A 26,271-nucleotide genomic window follows, 5' to 3' on the forward strand; every position below is an offset into this window, starting at 1 on the left:
AAATGATAGTGAAACTCAAGCTGGTTTTCCCTGCTGAAGTGTTATAGCAACACTGGAATCTGAACTTCCTGAATTACGAGATCAGGCTAGGTTTTTCAGTGGGTTCCTGATCTGTTCCTGAGCTGTGAGCATGAGGTTTCTGTCCTGCATGCTTTTGTGTGTGTATCCCTGGCACCTGTCTCAGAGTTTTGATCACTAGTCACAAACTGTCAAGTTTGTATTACGTCAGCTTACTACACTTCCTTTTTGGGGTGCAGGGAGGTAAGAACTGTGTCCTCAAGTAGCCAAATCAGAAGCTAAGAGGGAGTTTAAAGCTAATGTAGAAGTATAGCTGTTGCCCTACATATTGGCTGCTTTTTTATTTATTTAATGGATTCAGTTGCAGACAACACATCCTTACTTGTAGAGGAGGCCACCTACACTTGTTGTGCAGTAGCAAATGTTAAGTTTACAAAATTACACTTCTGGATTGGGACAAACATGTGACTAATCTCAGAAGTGGTTTCCACAGGAACAGATGCTTCCTCAAAAGAGGAAAGAGAGACACGTTTAATCTAAGGCCCTTACAGCAGTATAAGGCTCCTGTTCTGTGCTGTAATAAGGCTGGACAAAACAGCATCTATACAACTAACTTTTCTTTTCTTTTTTTCAGACACACCCGGTAGTAAAAGTTCAGTAACCTTAAGTGATCTTCCAGAGTTTTTAGGCGGTTTGTCTTTTGAAGATAGTGCTGAAAAGGACAGAGAGGAAGGTAATTTCTGTTATCTTTAGATACATCTTAGCTAAGGAAATATAAGATTCATGGCTTGTGCTAAATTGTTTTGCCTTATATCACTGCTGTTCTCAGTACTCTCTAGGGTAACTTTCATATGTTTAAATCCCTTCTCTGTGAGCTTTGCCATTAATTAATTTTAAACGTGCCATTTCTGGGCCTACAATATGGGAATTCTTGTTGCAACCTGCTTTATTCCTTTGAAAAGTTGCCCAATGCTGAAGACTAGTACCCAGAACTCAGACTTGTTCCCCTAAGTAAAAAATCTCAAATCTTTTTTATTAGAGAGCAGCTGACTGGAACGAGAGAACTTAGTAATGCTGGTATTTATTTTAGGAACAAACAAACAAATCTATAGGAGAATGAGTAAATCTGTGGTGATTAGGTAATTTAATAGCATTTGTTCTCACTATAAGGCAAATTCAGTCCTATGTAAAGAATCCCTACAAAACTCTTATTTAAAAGATAAAAATAAACCCTGTTAAGATAAAAATAAACCCTGTTTTGAGAGCTTCAGTGAGATAGTTGTATATTTGTCCTTAAACTCTTAATGTTTTTTTTCAGGATGTCGTTAATTTGTCTTATAGAAATTGGGCACATTTATTCATTTTTTTCCCATGTTTAGAATAGGTCTGCATTGTCTTTAAATAATAGCATCTTTTCAAATGCAAGTGTTTTTCATAAAGGTGTTCATAAATTGTCAAAACAGTAAAGTTTGTAAACTTAATCTTCTTCAGAAGACTAAAGTGGGTACGGTCCTGATGTGAAAGAATAATAAAAAGCAAACTCTAGAAGGAGGTATTTTAGCTGCTGTAATTCTATCTTACCTTCAAGGTGAGATTTTTATTTTTTTAAGGCGTGCTTACATTGTTAACAGTAAGATTTTAGTCTTTGGGGAAATGCTTCAAGTTGACCAATTTAAGAACTAGAGCTACTTAAAGCAAGTGAATCACTCTTCTGTCATAGAACCATGAGTTAGGTTGCACTCCTCGGTTCTGAAGCATGGTCTGGTTCTAATTTTACTTCAGGGCACCTTGCAGGACTTTTTCCCTAGCTACATAGAGATGTTCAAGCATGTGTAAGGTAAATGGACGCCTAAGGGTGCTACGAGAACTGGTTAGGGTACAGGAAAAAATACACTGTCCAGAAACTTCGTGTTAAGCTGACTTAACTAATTGATCGCCCCCTTCCATCCCTCTCAGATGCAATATCTAAAGAGATCTCCGAGATCACAACTGATGCTGAACACATGGTGCCTAGAGGAGGATTTGACTCTCCATTTTACCGCACAAACGAAAGTCTGTCAGGCTCTCAGAAGAAGACTCAATCAGCAGTCTCTAGTGTTCAGGGACACGGTCCGACCTCTGAGCCTTTAACGTCTTCTCTGGACAAGCCTGGGCCTGAGAGTGCGCGGGAAACACCCAAACAAACGTTTACTCCCATAGACAAGCCCTGCGGAGGCTCTGGTGAAAGCCCTGCTGGTAACAGGGAAGGAACCTCTGGGGAGACGAGTATTCTCACTCCCAGCCCTTGCAAAGTACCAGCACAAAGAAGAGTGGTGTTTGGGAGTGGGCAGCCTCCCCTGTACGAGCACCTCTTTGAGGTTGCATTACCAAAGACTGCCTACCTCTTTGTTGGCAAGAAGACTGAGGAGCTGCTAAAGAAAGTCAAGGGAACCCAGGATGAAGACTGCATGGCCTCTACTTCTCCTGTGGAAGTACTGGACAGACTGATACAGCAAGGGGCGGACGCGCACACTAAGGAGCTGAACAAGTAGGTGACTGAAAGTCTTACTTTGCAAACTTTCTTGTTAAGACTCTTGTGCTGGCTTTATTTTAATAACTGCGTCTGGAAAACAGGTGGGTTAGGAAACCTGCGTGAAAAATGTATTCCGTGAAACATTACTGTTAGGAGGTTTGGGTGGAGAATTTTTATATTTCTCTTGGTAACCATTTTACTATAAAAATGGGTCTGTGCCCTTAGAACTCTTTCTGACCTTAGTAACAGAGCTTGGCGTGAAGAAGTAGGGCTGCTGGGTGTGCTACCACACCACTGCTGGAGAGATTTGCTTACTTTATCAGGTTTAAGTCCCCCACTAGATGCTCAAAAGCAACTGTAGAGTCCCAGGGGAGACTGACACTTTCTTCTTTCTAATACAGATAATGCGAAGGACTGGAGAACCAGATTTAAAGGCTAGGTGCATCTGCTGCATTCCTCCTTCTTCTCTCATTCCCCTGTACTCCACTTTCTCCTTATGCTGTTTTCTCTACCTGAGAGAATTTTTCTTGCTAACTTCCAAGAAATTCTGTCCTCCTTTACCATCTGCTCTTGCAGCCTGCTTCTTGCACAATTCCTTCTCATTCTCTTCATACCAATTGACCATAATTGTACTTTTATTAGGCTGTAAGATCCTTTGAGGTGGGGTTTCCATTTTAAAGTGACTCGCACAGTGTTTGTGTATTTAAACTTAGTGGTTAATGCTACATTTTCATTTTTCAGATTGTCTCTGCCAAGCAAATCTGCTGACTGGACTCATTTTGGAGGTGAGGATGTTTCTTGTGTTTTGGCAATCTGTTCTTCTATTATTAGACTTGCTTAAACAATGACCTGCTACTGTCATGTGCTTTTTTTTTTCCTTTGCTAATGCTGCAGAAGGATGGTGCCTTCCTTCCATTAAATCATGGCTTATCTGCTTAGCAGATGAGTGCCCGTGTTCCAGTGTGACAAGATTTTTGGTGTGGGTTTTTTCCACTCTTTGAAAAGTGAATACTGCTTTCCCCACAATTTTACAGATTTCCACTTCTGACCATTTAAGATCTGCTAGCCTTCTGAGTGATGCCAAGCTTGGCTTTTTTTTCTTAATAGAAGGAGCAATCCATCTGGAGCATGTATATATTCAGGATACAAAAACAGTTTTGTTTTCAATGTCTGCTGAAAGCATTTTTTCCTGTGAGGTTTGTGTAATGTGGGGGGATAAACACAGGATTAGAAACTTGCCTGTTAAAACTGTAGTCGTCTGCCACTTGTTTGAAGCAGACTTGTGGTTAAACATTATTTTTCTGGTTTCTTTGGGAAAAAATGTTTAAAAAATTAAGTTTGTGTTTTAATTCAAATGGAACAGACAAATTTTTAAGCTGTGATTTCAAAGAAATCTAATGTGTGTACTTCAGAAGATATTTCCCAGGTGTGGAACATGGACGGTACAGTTCAGTAACCTCTTGGTCTTCTAACTCCAATCCAGGTTCTCCTCCTTCAGATGAGATTCACACCCTGCGTAACCAATTGCTTTTGCTGCACAACCAGTTACTGTATGAGCGCTTCAAAAGACAGCAACATGCCCTTCGGAACCGGCGGCTCTTACGAAAAGTGATTAAAGCAACAGCACTGGAGGAACATAATGCTGCCATGGTGAGCAGGGCTACAAATCTAGCAGTCATTTAAACACAGTGGTGCTAACAAGGGTTAACTGTCTTGGCCAGCATCTTTCTGTACCACTTGATTGAAAAAGAAACCTAGTTTCTCACCTTATTCAAGTCAGTGTTTGTGGAATGACCTATGGATGAGTTGCATGCACCGTGATCATTAAAACCAGTAGTTTCCATTTAACTGTAGGGGACTGAATCCATGGACGCCTCCATGCTTAACTCCTGCTGCCAGTTACCCTTGGGTTAATGGTAAAGGTTTCACAATTAGTGGAGTTACTTAGTGCTCCTTGACTGAGCAGTGGAAAAGCAAAAACTTGCTAAACTCAAATACTCTTTTTGAGTTATTTACTATGATAAAATTCAAAGTTGTAAGTGCATTGAAGAATGTCTCAGTACAGATTTAGGCATGTTTCATTCTGTACCTCCATGTTATAGCTACTTTGATCTACAATTTCACCTTTTAAGATACTAGTGGAAGAACCAAAAGTAGCTTTCCAGGTTTGTTTTATAAAATGAACCATAACTTCAGCTGTGAAGCCCAAGTCCCCGACAAAAGCATGAGGTGCTGGGGAAGAATGTGCTATTTCTCACTGTGTCTTTGGATGTGACTTAGAGTTACCAGCCTGTCCACTCTAGCACCATTTAAACTTTCTTTCAGCCCCACAAAACCATTAAGAATGTGCTCTATATGAGATGTTCTATTTATGGAGAAGTGTCGAGCCTGCATGCTGTTTAACTGGTGTTAGTGCTTTACTTAGCTAGTGACTTAGGATAGATGTTCTAACTGATAAAGCAGATGTCTTGCCTGATGCTTCATATGGGGTTCTTAACAGAAAGACCAGCTGAAACTACAGGAAAAAGAAATCCAGGCCTTGAAACTGAGTCTGCAGAAAGAACAGGCCAGGTACCACCAGTTCCAGGAGGAACATGAAAATATAGTGTCTCAGCTTCACAGCCAAATCAGACAGCTGCAACATGACCGGGAGGAATTCTACAACCAGAGCCAGGAATTGCAGGTATGAAGCAGACAGAACACTGAACAAAATTGTGTTGTCTCCTTACTGTGATTTGAAAAATAACCTTCCTGCTGACGTGGCATGAAATATCTAAGAGAAAGCTACATATCTCCATTAGAGAAACTGTCCTAATTCAGAGTAAGACAGTGCGTAATTGGAAATGCCTATCTGTGGACAGTCATTGTCCTTTTATAGGTCTGTTTTGTGACGTTTTTGATTTGGAAGTAGAAAAATGCGGTTTCTTAGCTGGCTTTGGGACTTTCACAAGCTCTCAGTATAACTTGATTTACGGTCCTGGTGGTTATGGCCCTCCAGCCATATGCCATTGCTACTCCTTACTAAAGTTTCAGAACCCTGAGTGAGTTTTTTGTTTGAACAGACCAAGCTGGAAGACTGCCGGAACATGATTGCAGATCTGAGGTTAGAATTAAAGAAGGCTAACAACAAGGTGTGTCACACAGAACTGCTGCTTAGCCAAGTTTCTCAAAAGGTAAGAGAAGTCACTGTTCCCAGAGTCCCTTTGAGTCTTTCTGTTTATTGTCTGTTAATTGTTATCAGGTGCTTTTTCTTGTTCTGAAAGCCTGTGCTTAGTTCCATAGAATCTGATATTCATTGTGCAAAAACAACACACAGAAATGTGTTGTGGTGAAGAAATTCTAAACTCAGATCAAAGGCTTCTGAAACTTCTCGTTTTGGCTGATCTTTGCACAGTAGGAATTCCCAGATTGAGCAATATGAACTTGTGTTAAAGCTCTGCTAAATCTTGGCATCACAGAAATCATGTTTTTGTTGGAAGTTAAATGGACTTCTCCTATAATTGGAAACATGGTTGTCTTGAGGGAAGCAATGTCTGTATGGTGAAATTCTGTATAGACTGTCACCAGCTTTATGAAAATTCATTTCTTCATCACTTAAGATCTGTGGTGCATTACAGTCTTGTATTTGTCTCCCTTTTTTTTATAAAAATACGCTGTGAACACAGTGCCAGTCAACTGTGACTCTCATGCTGACCTATTCATTTCCCTGCTTGAATCTGTTAAATTTCTCTTTAAAGCTTTCCAACAGCGAATCAGTGCAACAGCAGATGGAGTTCTTGAACAGACAACTTCTGGTTCTTGGAGAGGTCAATGAGTTGTACCTGGAGCAGTTGCAGCACAAGCACACAGACACTACAAAGGTACAATTGCAGACAGAGCCTTTGGGAATACTTTGCCTGAAGTCGTCATCAAGTTGTTCTCAGCCTTGTGGTCAGAGTAAAGGAAATGCTTCGTAACATATTTTGTTAGCCTTTTGTTCAGATATTTTTTGTGCACTGCGTGGTTACGGAATCACTCTAGTGCGCTGTTTTTGAAAGCTAGGAAGGGTATGTTAGGGCACACCTGAAGTCAGTTTTAGCCACTTGATATAAATTCTTACTAGTTTCTTCGTGCCACTGCTGTAAATCAAGTATGTTGCTGTGTTCTTGCTGTAATTGACAGCAGGCTGTTGGAGGTAAAGTAACATTGGGCTCTTCTGTTTGTGAAAGCGCATAACGTAGAACAGTATTGCTGGAATTTGTAGAAGGTTCTTAACCAGGGTTTTAGCAGTTTGTGTGAGATGCTGTTTTAAAACACGCAGTATTCCTCTTCTCACTCAGTTGCTTTCTTATTAAGAGTTGGTACCAACTTTACTAAAACTTCTGTGGTTCATATGGTTTTACTTCCTGACTTCAAAGAGACCTTTTTTTAATTAGAAGCAAGTAACTTACACAACAATTGAACTGTTTCTGCGTGAGAGCAAGTAATTGAAAAAGGGGAATAGTAAGCCAAAAAAATATGTCTTTTACTGGTATTTAATGAAGGTCATGTTGCAAAAACTGTCTTTAAAATGAAGGTTGTCTAATCTGGTGCAGAACTGGCAAGTTTACTTCGCAGAACATTTTTTAATAAGGAACATTAATGTGCTAATAAATTCCAATGATGTAGAATTGTTTTCACAGTAACGTAGTGTGCATCCTCAGAGTATCCAGCTTTCTGTATCTGTTTTTAGAAATGCTTTTATTCCATCCTGCTTCAACTGTGCCTATTTATAGCATCAGAACCATGTCTAAATATTAATAAAAACATCACACAATCAAATTATACTTTAACACTGTGTTCTTTCCTTTGAGGAGGTTGAAATGTTGCACGCTGCTTATCGGAAAGACCTGGAGAAAGCAAAATTGTGTGTTCAACAGCAAAGCCAAAGGCTTGATGCTTCCCAGAAACGGATAGCTGAACTGGAATCTCAGCTTTCTAAAAAGGACCATCTCTTCGTGGAGCAAAAGAAATACCTGGAAGATGTCAAAATCAAAGCAAGGTAGGGATTTCCTATGTAAAACTTCAGCAGTGCGTTGACAGGTGCAGTGTTACGTTTGAGGCAGAATCTGGAGAAACTGGAACTGATGGGCTTTGGTTTATCTTCTCATTCAGAGGTCAGCTGCAAGCAGTAGAAAGCAGATACAAGGCCCAGAAAAGGATCACCCAGGCATTTGAGCTGGAGATCTTGGATCTGTTTGGCCGGTTGGAGAAGAGCAGCTTATTGAAAAAACTTGAAGATGAAAAAACAGAAGCAGCTGAAGCAGCAGAAGAAAGGTAAGGGCAATGATGTAAATATGCTGGACTCGTGACCAGTTTTTGGAATTTATCACTGGGGAATTCGTAGCACTCGGAGGCATCATCTCAAAATATTTCTGTTATTTCCCACTTACAGACTGAATCTGGTTCAGGACTCTTCCAGGGTTACTGAGAATCACTGTCAAAATTGACAGTGTTTAGGAAATACTTCTCAGCTGAACATTATTCACAGTTGGAGGCAAATGTCCAGTTTGTCTCATAGATTGGTCTCTTTAGCCTATAAATTGTTATGCGTTTAAATAGTTGCTTTACATAAGTCTTCCTAAAACGCCTGAGTAGTGTTGTATTTTCATTCAGATCATACCTTTTTTTCTACACCACATTCTTCTACAGCATTAGGATAATTTCTTGCACTGCAAGCAGATTTGTAGGTAACAGCTTATTTTGTGATGGGTAAAAGAAAGATCTACAACCCAAGGACGATGTATAGATACCTTCCTTTTCCTTAATGGGTCAGGATACACCTCTGTTCTGCTTCGGGATTGTCAGCTTTGGGCTTTAAAGGTGGGATGTTGCAAGGCTTAGTGTGACACCTGCCCGGTTGCTCTCTGTGGCTTCTGCTTTGCTACAAAACTGCGGAAGGAAAGCTGGTGTAGGCCTGCTGAAGTAAATATATGCAGTTGCAGAAATGGAAAGTAAGGCTTGTGCTCCCTAGCATTTCCCTTTCCATTGTGAACAGTTGCTACCATTTCCTTGACGCTGTATCCTCTCTTGTTCCAAACCAGGTTGGATTGTGGTAACGAAGGTTGTGCAGATGCTGTGGCAGGATACAGTGAAGAAACAATTGGTAGAAATGGAGAAACCAAACCTCCCAGCGCTCGAGGTAGTAGTAGCGGTAAGGGTGGCAGCAACAGTGAGCTCTCCACCCCAGAGAAAAACCAGAACCAGAGGTTCATCAATCGCTGGGAGACATCCATGTTGCTGGAGCCCTCAACTACTGTCCCACTGACTGTAGGTTCACTCCCCAGCTCCAAGAGCTTCCTTGGAATGAAGTCACGAGAATTATTTCGCAACAAGAGTGAGAGCCAGTGTGATGAGCAGGGTGGAACCATCAACAGCCTTTCTGATACTCTAAAGACTGAACTATGTAAAGATCCCAACATGGAGACGAAGGCCCCTCCGAGCCCCAATAACAGCCTCTCGCCTAAGATCCCCGAAAGCAGTGTTGGACAGCTTCATATCATGGACTACAATGAAACTCATCATGACCACAGTTAAAAAAGAAGATAGTCAATCAGTGTTATTTTCATATTCTTGGCATAGAACAGGAGGCGTGAATGCAAGTTTAACTAAAAGCTTTTATGTTTCTTTGGTCTGAGCAGCTAGCTCATGCAGTGGAATAGGATCGATGTCCAGTAACGGAAGAAGGCTGCTGAACGAATGCAAAGTGGATTTTGGGGTCTGGAATTGAAATGCCCAGCCTAACTCTTGCTTCTTTCTCAAATTCAGTCTTTAGCAGCGTGTACTAATTTGAAGGGACAACTGTTAGCATTTGCAAGTATTTTTTTTCCCCTTTCTCCCTGTCCCCAGTGAGTGGCTGCATTTATGAACTTGAGTGCAATATGAGGCCAAATTAACATTTGTGAGTCTACTACGAATGCTTTGTATTTCCTTGCAAGCTTCCAATTTAGAGCAGTTCATTGTGCTGCCTGTCTGGGTGACTTCGGTTGTTTTCATCCTGGAAAGGAGCAGCACTAGAATTTCTAGTGCGTTCACCCAAGGGTCTCTATTTTGCCTGTCCACTGTCCCATATCCCTCAGAGCCCAGTCTTCACGCAGTTGGACTCTGAATGCCTAAATGTTTAAGGAACGGTGTACCTCTGCAAAATGATTCATTCGCCCTAATTCATAATCATTGTTTATATTGTCCTTAACATTTCTTGGAAAGTTTCTTTTGAACAGACACTTGGTAAGGAACTGGAGCTTGTAATGCAGAGACCATATATGCTGAAGACTTGTTAAAACACTAGCTTCTGATCGTGTTGGTATTTTAAGTGTTTGCCTGACAGACTGGTACTGACCTCAAACTGGTTCATTTGGGAAAGCTATTGGGGTGGGAGAAGAAGGAAGAGGAAGCTTTATTCGAGTAGGGAGAGCATGCAGAACATGGATGTAGAATGAAAATTTGCAGCTCACAAAGATGTGCAAAGAGCATTTGTTTCTTTAATCAGGGAAGTACTTGTCCTGCCTGATGTCCTTCATAATTCTGGTCTTTGTTCCTGGTCTGAGCAAGACCGCTGTGTTCCAAGGCTGAGAAATAGGCCTCTCACTTCCTGGGAGTATGTTTTCAGGCTTGACTTACAATACAGAATACGGTTTCCTTTGAGTGCTGTTCTGCTCTACCTGCAGCACACTTTTCAGCTCAGCGGTGTCAGTTTGGCTCTAGGTATGTCCCCTTCACCCCCATCTCCTTAAAGGACAAGACTGAAGAAGCAGCCTGCTTGAAACGAGAATCTGAATTCTGTCGTGAAGCCTTTCCGTGTTAATCGTGTTTAAGTCAATGATGAGCCTTCTGTGAAGGAGGATGGCAGGATCAGGGCTTGTCAGTGGTCAGACTCAATCTCCTTTGTGACAGAACAGAGCCTGCGGTTAGGAAGGCAGTGTGCTTATTTTAAACCTTGGGTATGTCTGGGTCCAGGCATACTCTGACATATCAGGCTTCACAGGTATCCTGCATCACGTCTCTTTTCTTTAACGTTCTGTGGGTGGCAGCTGCTGGTGAAGAATTGTCTCAAATATAAATCAAAGCCAAGTACACTTGCACTTGTAGTTCACTTCCTTCGTAACCTGAACAGCAAAAGGAGTCTGTCACAGGGGCTGGTGGCTTGTGAACGTGTGCCGGACACTACTTTGCCTCCCATTTCCACTTTTTACTTAACACCTAGGGTCTAAATACATTTCTGCCTGTCTAAATTATTCTCAGTGTCCTTTCGGTTGGTCAGTCCTAACTCTGAAAGTAAAAGTGAACTTCAGTGGTTTTGTCAAAGCTTGAATCTGCATGGAATAGAAAATAGAGAGTTGGTTGTAAGTGACAGACTGGTTTTGTCGACATGTCTATAGGTTTTCTAAGACTTAGTGGTAGCAAACGTGGTAGCGTATGTTTTGGTAAGATTTGGAGGTTTCCTGCCTCTCACCCCACCGGATCCCAGCACCAGGAGTTGAACGGTTTGCACATGGCCCTTGAAGGGCTGCCTCAGCTGCTGGGTGGAGTTGTGTTGCAGGAGTTTTAGACCATCCTGCTTTGCCGAGCCCCAGAAGAGTGTCTTGCTTCTGTGATGACCTCACTTGTTCTGAGGAGAGGCGGTTTTTGTTGTGGGTTACAAAAATGCCCTGGCGGTAATGCAAGCTCATTGATGAGGTGGCTTTTTTCTTCTTTTAAAAAGGATTTTAGCACCAGGATAGTAACGGAAACCACTTTAGGTTTGTTTATGGACCACAAAGATTACGGAGGAACAAATTTTGCAATTTTTTTTGTAAGTCAAAAAATCATGTATCTGCTGTATGTAGTTAACTTGCAGTTTGTTTGAAGGGGTCCCATCAGTGAAGTGGAAACAGATTTTTTTTAACTGACTGCTTTTAGTTAAATCTAAAATTGCTGTCTTCGTCAAGTTAATCTGTTCCCTGCCTCGCTCTTTGTAAGCATGTTAAACAATCTACATTAAATGCCATAAATATGAAATACGAGGAAATGGTACAATCCTAAGCTAAAGAGAACTTCAACCAAAAGGAGGTTTTGCTGTCCGTATTAGAATGTTCTAAAATGTCAAGGCAGTTGCTTGTGTTTAACTGTGAACAAATAAAATGTATTGTTTTGCACTTCTGTGTTAAATTCCCTGCGAGCCCCTCTCTTTGGGACCAAGGTGTGCTGAGACAAAACGCGGAGAAACAAACTCAGCATCGAAGCATCTTCCAAGATCTGTGTGCTGAGTAGTACTGAGCAGATAAGTGGGTCTGCCCCTTTTTGCATGGGGTTCTTCGCTAGAAGTTCACTTTTCTGCGTGGAGCTCGTGTTTTTTTAATCTTCTGTGGAATAACAACTTCAACAATGATGTGACAGTATAATCCATAAAATAACCACAGACGCTTCACTACGGCACATCTGCATATTAGCTTTGTATAGGATTGTTTACATGGTCTAGAGGTTACAGTGATTAGACAAATTAATAGATGAAAATGTCAGACTGCTCTTTGCAAAGCTGGGGACAGAAGCGGGCTGGCTTCCTCTGTCCCTGCATACGTGCTTTCCTCTTCTGTACCCTGCTCAAGTGTCACGGTACACAGGGCAGTTCCTTAAACCAAGGGGGATTTGGGAGGTGATTTCACTGTAAGCTTGACCTATTAGGTTAAGGTTGTTTTCTTGTTTTGCCTGTCTCTCCTCCCAGCCCCCTCACCTGGCACTCTTACTGTATTTTTTTTTTCCCTCAAAGAAATGAGTAGTTGAAAGCTTGCTCAAAGCAGTTTAGAAATTCATACATGAACCTCAGCATTGCAATTATGGAATTAAGTATAATTTTTAAATTTGAACAACCCACACAAGGGCATGGCACAAGTGATGTACAGTCTGTGAAAATACATTGGCTGAACAACAGCAGTTAGTAGAAAATTTTATGTAAAAGTTACCCTGAACCGTATTTTGGGGCTAGGTGATAGGGGAAGCTGGCTTTCAGCCTTCTGCAAGGGGGTAAGTTTTACAGCATGGTGTAAATGAAAGGAAAACAAAGCAGAAAGTTGATCTTGCCTCATTTTAAATGCGTTTTGCATATCCCTTAAGCTTAAAGGTGAAAAGCTGCACTTACCAGTTCAAAAACAATTAGGTAATATTACCCACAGAAGTACGTCCACCAGGGTACAAGAAGAAATAAAGTATCTTGCTTACCCACCTTGGTAGCTTGGTAGCTCATAAACCCAGCTGTAAATAGTAAGCATGCAGTAGACACTAGTGAAGGAAATAACTTTATTTCCTGATTTTTAAGCATCTTTGCTGGTTCATCTTGATTTACTGGAACTGTTTAGCTACAGGTGCGATGGCCTGAATTTGAAAAGTGGTTACAGAGCAGTTCAGAGAAGCAACAGGAGCTGAGTCACTTCATTCACGCAAGTGACAGCTTGCACCTAGACTTTACTTTTCATTCAAAGCTTAACTCCAAATAATTTTGTCTGGTGGTTTTCATGACTTTGGCATCTGTGGGATTTACTTGGAGAAACCTTTTTGGTGATGCTAAGGACCTCCTCTAATTTTGGGCCTCACTGGGTGAAGTTTGGTGCCACACACTACTTCTGGTTTTGTCAGGGCTCTGGGCTGGCCATCGGTGATGCGGGGCTCGGTTCTCAGCTGACCAAAAGCTCGGTTTCGATGGGTGCTGTGCCCACCCCCAGCTGAATTCAGAACTTTTACGGAAACCCAGCCGCTGTGGGCTATGAGGTGTTCATAGGGCAGCGAGGTGACTGAGCACGATGGGGCGCAGCCAAGAGCCTGTGAAAGCAGCCGGGAGGGGCCGGCACCTGTGTGCCTGCGAAAGCAACCATTTTGGTGGCGTGTAGCTGATGCTGCGAAGCTCCTCTGAGGATGTGGGAGCAGAGCGGGCTGGTTGAGCGCCGTGTAACCAAACGGCCTTTAGGAGGCTTTCACGGAGGGCCCAAGGCCGGGGTGAGTTGGTGAGGCGCTGCGGGGTCCCGGGCCGCCTTCCCCGAGGCGGCCGCTAGAGGCCCCCCGAGGCCCGCGGCTGCCCTCAGCAGCGGCCCCGGTCCCCTCAGGGGGCCGCCGAGGCCCGGGGAGCTCCCCCCGTGCCCCCGGGAGGCCGCCGCAGCTCCCGAGGCTGTGGTAACCTCTCGGGTGCCGAGCAGGGCCCGGGGGTTTGACCTGCGGCACCCCTCGGTTGTACCTTGGTAAAGGTCGGGTTTGCCCCTCCTGCAAATCAGGGGGCTCACAGAGCCTACAAGCGCCAGGATTTTTTGCCACCGTCTCCTCCCAGCCTGCGTCTCTGCCGCCGTGTTTGAAAGAAAAGCAGCGTTTATTTCCTGGACTGGCTGACAGATCCCGGGGTAAGTCAGTCTGGTGCCCTGCCTGGTTTCCCAGTGCCTCGTGTGATTTTATGTTCTCAGAGGCTAAAGTAAAACTTCTGCACTTCTGCTTGGCATTTACATCCTGTTTATGTAAATTCTTCAAACAGCTTGATTTGTAATAGAGAAAAACAATTCTTGCTGTATCTTTTTGTCCTTTGAAGTGTCCATCCACTCTGGAAGAGGAGAACTTGTATGGAAATTAAGTAATTTGTCTAGATGTTTTTGTGAGGTTTAACTTTGCAGTCTTCCAACAGATTCTGGTCATGTCATTACCAAACCTCAGACTCTGAGTTTCACACGCTTATTTTTCTGCTGGTGTCTTAAAATTTTGTCTGCGTAAGACCGATCGAAAGGATGGGGCTGGATTAGAAATAATTATTAAAGTTTGTGAATTGTGTTTTTCACGCATGTGTCACAAACTCTGTCAGGTATGAACGAGCGTTGAACAGGAGGTGTGGCAGGCAGCCGAGGATTGACAGGACTATTCTGACAGGCAGTTTGTGCTGTCTTGCACTGTGGAAGCTGAAAAGGAACTAAAAACGGGCGGATAATTTTGGTCTGATCAGAGCCTGCATAGTCAAATTTAAACACAATGATAGCTAGGGTTAGGAAGGCCAGGAGCAATATCTGAGGAAATTTCCCTTGTGTCGCAACACTTGTCATCCTTCAGTCAACGTAGCACCTACTTGGTTTGGAAAACTTTCCAAAACAGTGTTATCAGACACTTGTCTTTGCAACATGAAACACTAAAGGGCAGCTGTGAGCAACTTTGATTTTTCTTCGTAACGCTACCTCTGCAGCAGGCCTCCCAAATAAAGCCTGAGGTGGCAACAGGCACATTTCGCTGTCTGTGACCCCCGTAGTGCCTACGAATCTGTGTGACCTCAGCAGGCTTCATTACCATTTTTAAGTTCACCATGTTTCAATTCAGTTGGGATGTGACGTCTCCCAAATACAGGCCCCTTCTCCAGAGTGGATAGATGTATTATATAGTGGCATATGTAGTTAGGGGAAGGAAAGAAAGTACAAAGGAACATGGGGTTATGTGAGGAGTAAAAATGCTCCTGAAAATACTTCCTATTTCATCTGAGCTATCATTCCTTCCTGTGCTCCCTCCTCTATATTAATTCTCCCTTCTTTTTTTTTTTGCCTGTGTTGCCAAAATCTGGTCATCTTAAGGAAAAAGCTGTCCACAATTTTAGCAAACTGAGAGAGGTATGCAAAGGGCACTTGTTTATTCAGGAGTGTCTTCCAGCAGGAAGCAAAGAACAGGTGCTAATTTGCCTGTGGGAGGGGAAAAGAGCAGTCAGATACAGGGAAGACATTGCGTTATTGAGATCCTAAGTTTGTAGTTAACTGTGCTTGACGAAAAGCACCACGAAAGATGCATATCAGCTGTAGGGAGTGGGGGAGAGCCTGCAACTCTGCTTACCCTCCCTAAGCAGGCTGGAAAGCAAGCTGTTTTCAGCACTGGTATCAAGTCATTGTGCTGGAATTGCAAAGTGCTGTTATAAAAGCAGCACGAGACTATTTTAAATGCCTTCCAGTTTTAATTAATTAGGCGTCATCACATCCTTGAAAAATAAGCTAGATTCTTTCCTTGAAAAAGGGGAAAGACATTTTAGTTTGCAGTTTAAAAAGGAACCATCTGAAAATGGCCACAGCTCAATCTCTCTGCTCCCCCTAGATTCCCTGAATCACATTTAATGGAAAAGACTTCCTGTTAGCTTTGCAGAGGTCTGGGGAGGAAGGGGGCGTTTATTCAAGTTGGGATATTGTCAATACACCAAACTAGGTGCAAAATGAAGGCTGTCCTCCTTTATACCTCTAGCTGTTAACAGCAAAGGAGTCAAAGCAGGCATAAGGGAACATGTTCTGCGTGGTGTGTACTGGTTGGTGATGGTGTGAGAGAACCTGCAAGAATCCAGCAGAGCCCAGTCAGCGTAGCTAAAGCATGCTGGCCTTTTCTGTAGCCAATGGTGTGCAAAGGAGACATCACTGGGGTCCTGTAAATGCTGATTCTTTGGTCCACAGACCAGACAATTTCAATGGGGTCAGCTGGGGTGAGGGAACTTTAGTGATAAGCCTGGTGTGAATGTCAGACGCGCTTCTGAGTCCTTATTGAGAGGCTTTTGCTTCTCTGCATCACGTTCTTCAAACGTGCTGGTTATTCACACCTCCACCTTTGGAGAGTGAGTGGCTATTTCTCAGAAGGAAGTCTGAGAAAGTCTGTAAAATCCTGTTTTGGGTAGCTGGCCTGAGATTTGTATCTGTGATTAGAACCTGATTATTCCCTGCTCTCACCACAATGCTTGTGAAAGCGACCGTGTGTGGTACAGCTCCTGCTGCTGGGATATGACTTTTAGGAGGAGAGAGAAAATTACAGCAAGGGAGAGTGGAATACGTATCTGTCAAAGCCTAGCTGACAGGACTAACTCTTCAGAACTTGGATCTCTAGTATTCATTTCACTGATTTTAATCAGCCACCTGATTAAAGGTGGAAAGCAGGAGATGCGTGAACTTCCATCCCTTAAAAGGCATGTCTACCAGGTGGTTTCCAGGGACTTTTCAGTTTCCCATTGTGATTTTCTGTGTCATTCAGGTGCTTCTTTCTGACATGCTTACTCCCCTGCACTTGTGCACAATCTTTGTTACTAACTGAGGTCTGAGCTTCAGGGTGGACAGAAGATGGGTTTTGGGAAACGGCTGCCCTAGCCGGTTCATCCTCGGGTGCCCTCTTCTCAGAGAGAGCACTTCTACCACTCACATTATGCAGCACATGCCGCGGCAGCTTCTCAGTGTGGGACAGCCACTCCTTCATGCAGTCTAGGACGACGGGGATGAGGCTCACCACCCCTCCGTAATGATTCTTGGCCTCATCACAGCTCAGGTGGTTCACAACATCATGGGGATATCTGCGGGACGGAAGGACACAATCAGCAGAGTAGTCCAAGCAGCGCAACCCTGGTGTTCAAGAGCATGAACAAACACTTGCCCCATGGAAATGAACTCTACACAGAGCAGGAACAGGAGGGAGGAAGAGATTGTAGAATATGCCCGGTTGGAAGGGACCCAGAAGGATCAAGCTGCCTAATCACTGCACATGACCTCAGGGTACTGACCCGCCTGTGTATGCCCTTCCATGCACCAGTAAAGTGAGCAAATACACAAACAAATCCCTTTTTGTGAGTGGAGGTTGGCAACGTTTTCACGACAGCAGGATCTGTAAACTGGGTAGCGCCTTTTATCCTCACTAAAGCCAGAGAGGTGTTACAGGAGAAACCAACAGAGAAGTCAAGCAGGAACGTTCTTGCTCCCAGTATCGACAATCGCCTCAAGGAGACTAAGCCGATGGCAAGACCTACTTAGCTCGGATGGTGCTCAGATCATTGCTGTGGCTAAGGAGCAGCTTGCATCTTTCCAAAATGCCATTGGTTGTGCCGTTACCAGGATGCACAGCTTCCAGCTTGTGGCAGAGCTTGCTGAGGTCATTACAGATGTTCAGGAACATGTTGAGGATGCGCCTGTCCGTGGAATTGTTACAGTAATGGTCCGTGTAGGACTGTACCTGTAGAGTACAACGTGGGGAGAGACAGGGTCACGCACGTTACATTACGTTTTGATATGCTGCAAAGTCGCTCAGGTTAGCGACGAGAAGCTGCTTTCTCTTGTGACTCTGAGGGAGTCCCTCTCTGAAGAAGCGTGGGACTGCTGCAGCCAAAGGCACAGCTCTTCTCCGAGCACTGCAGAGAGAGGCTGGGTGTGAGCAGAGTTTTGTCTCCTCTGCCACAGCTGCTTGCATAGAGTGGGGTGGGAGGTGGGGGCAGTGGCCAAGCTGCAAGTGTTTTGAAGTAATATCGTGGATGTGCTCGCGTATGTGTGCATTCTCCATGGCTCCTTATTTGGCTCCACTAGATGTGAACGCAAAATTAAAGCCATTTAACCGAAATTGTCCTTACTAACCAATTATAGCAATGGTATTCCCTATCTCCCTGGGATGTTTGTGTTACCCAGAGTGAATGGCATCGTATGATGAGACGTTATGCCAAGAGATTAAGTCCCTTCTCCAAAGGCATTACAGCCACTTGAGGCGTGAGTGGTCGGAATACAAAGCACAGCGCGGCTGGTTGGCAGTCCTGTCTGGGCTCTAACACCTTTAGTGCTTTCTGTAAGATTTCAGGATAAGAACAGAGGAACAGTTCCAGCACTGGAACAGCCTGCGCATACAGAAAAGCCATGCAATGCGCTTGGGCAAATTCTCAGCAGGTTTGTAAGAAAAATAAAAAAGGCCCCTAAGGGTCCATTTCCACTACAGATTTCTCCTCCTGCTCTGCTCACGGTGCATTGTGTCCGTGTGAGCGGCAGGATTTTTTTTTATTGTTGCTGTGTGCAGAAACAGTCCTAAAGAGAATAGCATTTTAGCCTGGTTGTTCACCGATAGGATTACAGGACTCCTTTCTGTCAGTATGAAGAGAAGGGAGTTAGTGCATACCCAGGATGGGGACCAGGACAACGTGAACAACAGCTGGCAAGGACCGCGCAGGTCTGCATTAGGTGGTTGCTGGCTCCTGAGCTGTGGCCCAGGGAGTTCAGGGAGAGCTCCTGCACAGGACCAGTGCCCCGAGCACAGCCACGCCCTGCAGCACAGGGACCTGCTGGGTCATCTGAGTCTGTGGATGAAGCAAGTGACGGAGGAATTTGTCTCACAAAACCACTTGGGATTTGACTTCGTACCCTATCCCCTGCAGGAGTCTTTAAGGAGCTGTTGCCACTTCCTGTCTGGTTGCGTCCCCGGTGAAATTTCTCTGGGAGCAGTTCGGTTCCTGCACAAGGGATCACCAGTGTGTGCTGCACCGATTCTTCCCCCTTCTCCCCAGTACCTTGCTCTTTTCCTTTTTCCACGCTCTCCCCAAGGCAGCATGGTTACACCCTTAGGGCTCTCCGTGCAGTATTGCCACCGCTAAGCTCACGTTACCGTGTCACAGACAATGCTGTGGATCAGGTAATTGCAGAAGTAGCTACCCGTGAGGTCTCACCCCCACAAAAGGCAGGCCTTCCAGCCCTGCCAAGAAAGAGTCCAAACCTGCTCTGTCCTTCTGAAATACCGGCACGTTTAAGAACAGAATAATGCAATATGAAACCTCAGTGCCTATTTTTGGAAAAAATGGATCAGTTTAATGTCTGTCTAGATCCTCTTCAATGTTATGAGTGAAGCCCATATGTTAGAACTGAGTCAGCCCTCAGGAAAGACAAGCAGCTCACTTCTGTTTCTTCACCCTAATAAGAGCTTGGCTTTCGCTCTGACTTCGGCATGGATCTGGGTTCTGAGCCTGGGTTCTGCTTTCTTACATCCACAATTCTAATTTTATCCAGATATTTCTTCCCCCTTTGTCTTCCAGTGGTCTAAGTTCTTTGCACTACTTAAAACATCCCGTGTTATAAAAATTCCAAGACAATTCACTTACCAGCCCAGAAAACACCTAGCCCACCTGGGAGTTTCAGCCCTCAATCCGTCATCCTACCTCGGTAACACAGCCATTATTTTTAATAAGCACTATAGAAAGATACAGCAGCACCAATACCGGGGGGAAGAGGCGAGCGTGCTGCTTACTGCAAGTTAAGGATTACGGATCTCGTGTGTGGCTGGGGAAGGAGGCTTGGTTTGATTGTGTCTTGTACCCTGCACTTCTGGCTACGCCTCGGAACCGAAATGACAGTATTAAACTAAATCCTAAAGTGATGCTGAGCAATGTAATTCCTTCTCTGTAAACGGGAAAGTCTAACGTAGTCATTTCTCTCCCCTACTTAATCTTTTGCCACCGGTTTGCAGAGCTAAACACAAACGTTAGAAGCAAGTTTGGGCGCATCTTCCCTTAGTAAAAACATTTATTCATCACCGAACTAGACCTGAGCGCCTGGCAGCACTGCCTTGTTCCCCGTGCCCATCAGCTGTGCCGAGTGCCTTGTACCTGGCTGATGCTCGCCACGGGTCTGATCGTGTCATGCGCGTTCTCTCGGGTGTGTTGCAGCGCTGCGATAAACGTAAACTGCTGCTGCAGGAAGAGCTTGTAGTGCTGTTCTACGGTTCTTAGAGCCTCCTTTACCTCGTTCATGTTTCCCCCTCCTGGATTCTGGTAGAGAAGGAGAGAAAAGAAGCTACTTTTTAGATGTGAGATTTTACACGTGTAACTCTATCTTTCGCTTGGGTTGGAATTGTGTAGCTACGAGGAAAACTTTATTAAAAGAAAAAACGCAGGAAAAGAGAAAACATATTGTGTCAAAGCCCTGCAGTCCCCAGCCAGTCAGTCGGGGAGGCGGCAATGCTGCTGCGAAAAGAGGCAGGGAGCGCAGGGGGCCCCCTGGCAGTCAGACGCCACGAACCCCGGCGGCTCTGCTCTGAACATGAGCACAGCGCGCTGAGAGGCCTGGGGGGGGGGGGGGGTGTTAAATACCTCCCTTATCCCGTGCGAAGCTACCGCCCGGCGCTGAGAACTCGGGGATGGAGACCCCGCCGCCCCCGGCCGGGCCCTCACCGCTTGGGTTCCCTCAGGAGAAGCCCCGGGCCCCGGCACCCCCCCGGGCCCCGGCACCCCCCCCCGGGCCCCGGCACCCCCCGGACCCCGACACCCTCCGGCCGCCGCCGGCCCCGAGCCCTCGGGGGAGCCCCCGGGGGCCCCTCAGCGGACCGGGGGGGCCTCTCCCCTCGCCCCGGCTCCCTACCGGCCGCTGCAGCCCGGCGGGGCCGGGGCCGGGGCCGGGGCCGGGGCCGGGCCTGGATCCGCTCCCCCCGAGCTCGGCGGCGCCGCCGTCTCCTTGGCAACAGCCGCCGCCGTCTCCCTGGCAACCGCCGCCCGATGATGTCACCGCCTGCCGCGCGCGTCGCGGGGTGGTGACGTCACTCCGTAGCAACGCGGCGGCGGTTGCTAAGGGAGGCCATGGACGCCCCCGGCCCGCCGTGGCTGCCGTCGGCGGGAGCCTACGCGGAGGAGCGGGGGCTGTGGCGGCTCCTGCAGGTGAACGGGACCGGGCCCCGGGGCGAGGGGCGCCGGGACCGTGTGAGGAGGCCGGGGGCAGGGTGTCCTGGTGCCCTCTTGCCCCCCTCCGGTTCGTCTGGGGCAGCAAAAGGCACCGGGGAGGGGGCGGGCCGGGGCCTCTCTGTAGGGCCCCCGGGTGGAAGGCAGCCCCCTCAGCTGCCGTGAGGCGACCGGGGGACGGCAAGGAGACTCCCGGCCCCAGAGGAATCTGTGCTGGGCGCCACAGGTCTGGAGAACGCCCGTTGGCCGAGGGCACGCTCTGGGGCTGCTCCCGGATGAAGCCGAGGGGGGACAGCCCCGGTGGGGCCCGGTGCTGACCCCTCGCCCTCCCAGCTCGGGCTTTGCGAGGCCTTCTTCTTCCAATCTCACTGGAAAACAAAAGCTTATTTTCCCTTCCTTCTCCTCTCCCCCTTTCTTTTCCCCATGTAATTCCAAGACCATTTACCATGAGCAGCGTGGCTTTATTTCTTAACTTTTTTTTTAACATGTGTTTTTCACTTTGTGAGGCACTGAAAGCAGCAGTGAAAATTAATAAATTAATAATAAATTAACAACTTAATAAATTATTTTAAATATTCATTTAAATAAATTTAATACCTAATTTAATGTTTATTTAAATAAATTTAATATTTAATAAATTAATTTAAATTAATTAATTAATAATTTTAATATAAGTGAACAACTGAAAATTGTAATGCCAAATTCAGATTTTTTAGTTTAAATCAACGATGCTGGAAAGTAATAATTTTAAAATGAACTTTCAATAAAAATATAAATTTTATACTTTAGGCTATTTGCTACTCAGGCTTGGAAACATCAGAATTTGCATGTGAAACAGTTCATAAACAAAATAGAGTGGTGTAATTATTCTCATGAAGTGAACGAAGCAGAAAAGGAAATTAGACCACTTCAATAAAAGGCGATCTGTAGGCTAGAGTGTAAAATTTCATGGAGTATACAGACTTTGCAGAATTTACTTTCAAATATAAAAGTGTTATGACTGATTTTTAGAAAAAAAGACGTCCTATTACAGTGTAAGCAGTTCAGTAGATAATCTAAGCGAGAACATTAGCTGCTGTTAGATGTTTAGTTTTAATTACAGAATTCTTGGCTGCGCTGAAATGTTTTATAAGAAAATCAATGGAGTTAGTGTTTCTTAGTGTTATTCCTTTCCCTGCCTGTAAAGCTACAGTCACTGCTGAAATCAGCAGAAGGAGCGCTGCTGGTATCAGTGGGAGCTGAAGCAAGGCCCCGTATAACCTCACACATTTAATAAGAAAAGTGAATCCAGAACAGTCATTCAGAGAAAGGCTTTAAACCCTTCTCCCCGCCCTTGTTTTCATGCAGGAGGAAGACCAGCAGCGTTAAAGAAGTGCGATGTGCTGCTTTTGTGGTTTCGATTGGTTGTGGGCTTTGTGTGTTTTCTTCAGGTCTCATCTATCCTGCGGTCCTCTAGGCTGGTTGGAAACTTGTGGGAATGTGCTTGAGAAAGAGGTTTAACTTGCCCCGAAGAGATGCTAATTTAAGCTGGCTGGTTTTGAAACTGCTTGTATGGTTTTTGTCAGTGTTGACTCAACCCTTACCTACACCAGACTGCTCGAGCCAAACCTTTCTGGTGTCTCTATGTATCATAAATAAGCTAAAGAAAATAGTTGTGTTGTTTTTTTCTTTTTCTTGACATTTTTAAACTATGTTTTACTTAATTTTTTCAGCCTCTGGAAAAGGTTTCATGTTCTCTATTCTGTTTATTGAAAGGGACTTGAGAAAATGAATTAGCATTTATAAACTCTTTAAGATCCTCATCATTACATTGCCTTAAATTGCAATATATCACGACTGTATAACTATGTTAAATTTTCCTCTGACTTTGCCCTATTTATTTTCAGAACATGGTTGAAGAACTCTTGATTCATAAGCCAGATGATCCCATTCAGTTTATGATAGACCATTTAAAGCAAAATAACGATGATGGTAAGTGAAAACTGAGAGACCACAGGCACTGCAACTTATATTTGTAAAGAGCTGCTTAGAAACTGCACTTTAGTTGCCAAATGATGGATACAACTTTTCAGACCAAGTCTTGAGGAAAAAAAAAAGTGAGCATTTTGGAATAGTTATAAATAAGATGCTTTTTAATTTCCCTTCTTTTTTTTTTTAGCTGGTAATCTAATAAAAAATGCACTTTAACAGTTATAACAATGAAACCCTCTAAGGGAATAACAAAGAGTTCTGGTGTATCAATTATTAATGCATTCTGTGCCCCATCTGATATTTCCTGTTGTCTTTAAGCTCACTAATTACTCCTTTTGTCAGGTGTAAATTTGGTTTCCCATCCTACCTGGGCTGGCAGATTCTCTGTTTTTTGATTAGTTAGTTACTAGCTGTTGTTAATGAGTTCCAGTGCTCAGTGGCATCTTAGATGAAGGAACAGTGAGTGTGCCTACACGTATGTATAACAAAACCTGGTAAATTGAATAGGAAGTCTCTATTCTGCACAATAAAAGCATGTAGGCTCAATCAAATTATTTGATTTACAAACTGTTCACCCTTAGGCAGATTATATTTGGATATGCACAACTGAACTATAATTTTTGTTCTGCATGAGCTGTCAGGAACAGCTGGTGTCATGTTGCTTTGATGTTTCTTTAAAACCATAGTAAACCATTATGAAAGTTCTGCTGCAGCATCAATGAAATCATTATCACTGGAGGTGCTGTGAGCTCTTTATACATAGTGGTAGTGATCAGATGGATGTAGATTGAAGTGCTGCTAAGTATCCAAAAAAAAAAATCAGATTCTGCGAATTATGTCCAGCCCTTTCTGATATGGGCAGCACGTGGAATCAATCTATTTTATAGACCCATGGAAAATTTGCAGAAGAATTTCAGTTTGGCAGAATGCAGATAAAATTTCCTCACGTTAATCTAACATTTGTCCTTAAGCCCCACAGTATCATTTGCACAGAATTAGGCAGGTTTTGATTTCGTGACTTCAGTACTTGGAGGCTAAAGATAGAACTACAGCAGTTGTTTGTCAAGAGAAAAATGCTGTCTGCTTTTGGTCTGGAAAAAAAACTATTAAGAAAGGGAAGGCACTCCAATTAAAATTAGAGCCTAAATGTTGTTTTAGAAATAAATTATATGGAAAATAATGTAACAGAAATCTGTAACTGAGTTGATTTTACTTTTTGATCATGGCAGAAGGTGCTGACTATTTAGAAGAAAAAAAACCCTAATTAGAGCCATCAGTAAAGCAATGAATTTTCATGATCTTGCCTTGCTAGACAGCTTTAGCCCTAGAGAAAATTTCAAACAGAGATGTGTGGAAAAGAAGTATTGCATCTATCCCAGGTGTGAAGTTAGAAAACCTTTTTAATTAATAATAGGATCTAAAGTACTCTTAAAAATATAAACAACTCTAATGATGATTATAGCTTACAACTGTCTTGAAAAGCTCCTAGGTCAAATGTGTGCCTGAGTGTTTGTGCTTAGTGCTCTGTGCTATTGTTCTTTCCATGTGATCCTTCTGAAAACCTTAAAGGGCCTATGAAGATTGATAATTCTTTAATATACAAAGATGCTAGTTTTCTACATTTTATCTTGGTTTGTGTTAGCAAAGAGCGCTTTCCAGATCCGGGTGACATTTCTCTGAGGTCTTGCTTTACTCTTATACCTCTGAAGAAACGTAACAAAGTTCTGCAAGAATGTTCATGATGTGCTATGAAGTTTTCCTCTTTGACAAAGGATTTCCCTTACAAGTTAAACTTTTTTTTTTTTGCATTAATATTAATCATAGACTCTTTTGGACTTAAATGGAACTCAGTGAGCCCAGCTGTTATTGTACATTATCCCAGGATTAATATATATATATTTTTTATTATTACTGAAAGCATCCTTGAATGTTAAATCGTAAGAATGCTTGGAAAAGTAAATTCTGTAACATCTCATCAAGTCTAAGCATGGAATGAAGTATGATTTGTTAATGAAGAAAAAGTCATTTTGCAGGTTGTCCTCACTTCATTTAGCTGCTGGTCCAGACCTCCAGTATTAAATACTGACCATTTGCTGATTGGAGGGGGTTAAACATTACATACAGTGGTGTCCTGGTTGTGCCCTTGTGTCATATGTTTAGGGAGAATGCTTCAGAAGAGTCTTACAAGTGTGCAAATGAGTAAATCAGTGAATTACACTGCCCCATCTGCTGCAAGCCACTAAGCAGAGAGAAAACCAGATTTAGTACAAAGTGAGCATTTACAGTAGCCCTGGGCAATATTAAAGCATGATATGGTGTATATAATGGTATGTTTCGTTTTTTATCAAACGTTTGTCCAAGAAAGCTGTGTATTAAAGCTTCAATACCTAAGGGTTTTCTTGTGAATTTTAAATCATGCTCCTAGTTAAACCTCAAAAGGATCTGTGGATGGAAAGGTTTTTTGATTTTCTTTGAAGTGGTTTGAAGAAGTTGATTAGTGTTGGCACCCGAGCACTCTTTTATGACGCTGTTTATAAATAATTCCTAAGTATCGGGCTGGAGTTTCAAGGTGTTAGATTAGAAAAAAAAAAACCTAGGATTTAATCACATTACATTTGAAAGAAATTAGGTGATAAAAACAGCTGATGTATCCTTTTAAAGTATTTTTCTACATTGTGTACTAGTTCTGTTGCACTTGCAAGAACCAATAAGGGGGAGTTTTTCTTAAACCTTCCAAGTCAGATAACTTTGTAAAGATGAATCCGTAATTTGGGTTTCATGTATGTTTAAAAATTGCACCTGCCCAATAACTGTTAAGCGCATGGAAAGCCTTATAAAAATACATTTCACATCCTTCCCTGTCTGCTGTCGTCAGACACTGTATCTCTCTTGGTTATCAAGAGCTGAAGAGGTTTTGGGGCTAGGAGATCCCTCCTTTGTTTTGACCTATGTTACTCCCAGTAAATAATCATCAATCCCCTCTGTATATAGTCTGTTTTATTTTGCGTGTTTGTTTTTTTCCCCAAGTATAATGGTAAAACATCAAAGGTATTAATATAAAATGAGAGCTCAAGGAATTGCAACCCAAGGTGTGTTCATGCAAAAAGTCCCATATACTTTTGTAGGAGTTACTCCATTTTCCCTTGTTTTATCTTGCCTCTTATTCATTCCCAATAAATCTTACAATGGTAAGATTAAGAATTTCTCAGATCTGGGATGCATTTTTCCCCACCTTGCTGCCTTGGGGAAGGGAAGGGAGAGGGACATGCAGTAGGACGCAGGATACAGAGAGGATGAAAATGACTTTTAATGATGACTTGAGAACATGAAGGTAGCC

The 26,271-nt window shown here is 43.6% G+C and overlaps 3 protein-coding genes across 13 annotated transcripts in view; 2 read left to right on the plus strand and 1 right to left on the minus strand.

Moving 5' to 3' along the window:
* TSC1 (TSC complex subunit 1) overlaps nt 1-11,682 on the plus strand; it is a 29,933-nt gene extending 18,251 nt beyond the window's left edge. For 5 of the 6 annotated variants that reach the window (XM_048053848.2, XM_066980651.1, XM_066980654.1 and 2 more), the window contains 10 exons: nt 653-751; nt 1,975-2,545; nt 3,272-3,315; nt 4,014-4,180; nt 5,031-5,213; nt 5,593-5,703; nt 6,268-6,390; nt 7,363-7,550; nt 7,664-7,825; nt 8,593-11,682. In XM_048053848.2, the coding sequence (XP_047909805.1) occupies nt 653-751; nt 1,975-2,545; nt 3,272-3,315; nt 4,014-4,180; nt 5,031-5,213; nt 5,593-5,703; nt 6,268-6,390; nt 7,363-7,550; nt 7,664-7,825; nt 8,593-9,085 (2,141 nt within the window). In that variant the 3' untranslated portion in view covers nt 9,086-11,682. The remainder of the gene's footprint in view (nt 1-652; nt 752-1,974; nt 2,546-3,271; nt 3,316-4,013; nt 4,181-5,030; nt 5,214-5,592; nt 5,704-6,267; nt 6,391-7,362; nt 7,551-7,663; nt 7,826-8,592) is intronic. The other variant, XM_066980653.1, reaches the window with a different exon arrangement.
* Nucleotides 11,683-12,815: 1,133 nt separating this feature from the next.
* The window catches only part of AK8 (adenylate kinase 8), a 77,445-nt gene continuing 63,989 nt past the window's right edge, over nt 12,816-26,271 (plus strand). The window contains exons 1-2 of one of the 5 annotated variants that reach the window (XM_013193946.3): nt 12,816-13,908; nt 22,850-22,934. In XM_013193946.3, the coding sequence (XP_013049400.2) occupies nt 22,853-22,934 (82 nt within the window). In that variant the 5' untranslated portion in view covers nt 12,816-13,908; nt 22,850-22,852. Of the gene's footprint in view, nt 13,909-20,804; nt 21,034-22,849; nt 22,935-26,271 lie in introns of those variants that run through there. The other 4 variants (XM_048054145.2, XM_013193947.3, XM_048054175.2 and 1 more) reach the window with 4 other exon arrangements.
* On the minus strand, nt 15,148-20,786 carry SPACA9 (sperm acrosome associated 9). Of its 2 annotated transcripts, XM_048054305.2 has the most exons (5): nt 20,650-20,786; nt 19,899-20,060; nt 17,295-17,497; nt 16,697-16,844; nt 15,148-15,213 (listed from the first exon to the last, which is right to left on the minus strand). In XM_048054305.2, the coding sequence occupies exons 2-5, from the start codon at nt 20,040-20,042 to the stop codon at nt 15,205-15,207; spliced, it is 504 nt and encodes a 167-aa protein (XP_047910262.1). In that variant the 5' UTR covers nt 20,043-20,060; nt 20,650-20,786; the 3' UTR covers nt 15,148-15,204. The 2 variants fall into 2 exon arrangements, with proteins under 2 accessions (XP_047910262.1, XP_047910238.1); XM_048054281.2 differs by lacking the exon at nt 15,148-15,213 and having other exon boundaries at nt 16,000-16,844.

The sequence above is a fragment of the Anser cygnoides genome, chromosome 20 (assembly GCF_040182565.1).
Source record: "Anser cygnoides isolate HZ-2024a breed goose chromosome 20, Taihu_goose_T2T_genome, whole genome shotgun sequence".
Lineage (NCBI taxonomy): Eukaryota > Metazoa > Chordata > Aves > Anseriformes > Anatidae > Anser > Anser cygnoides.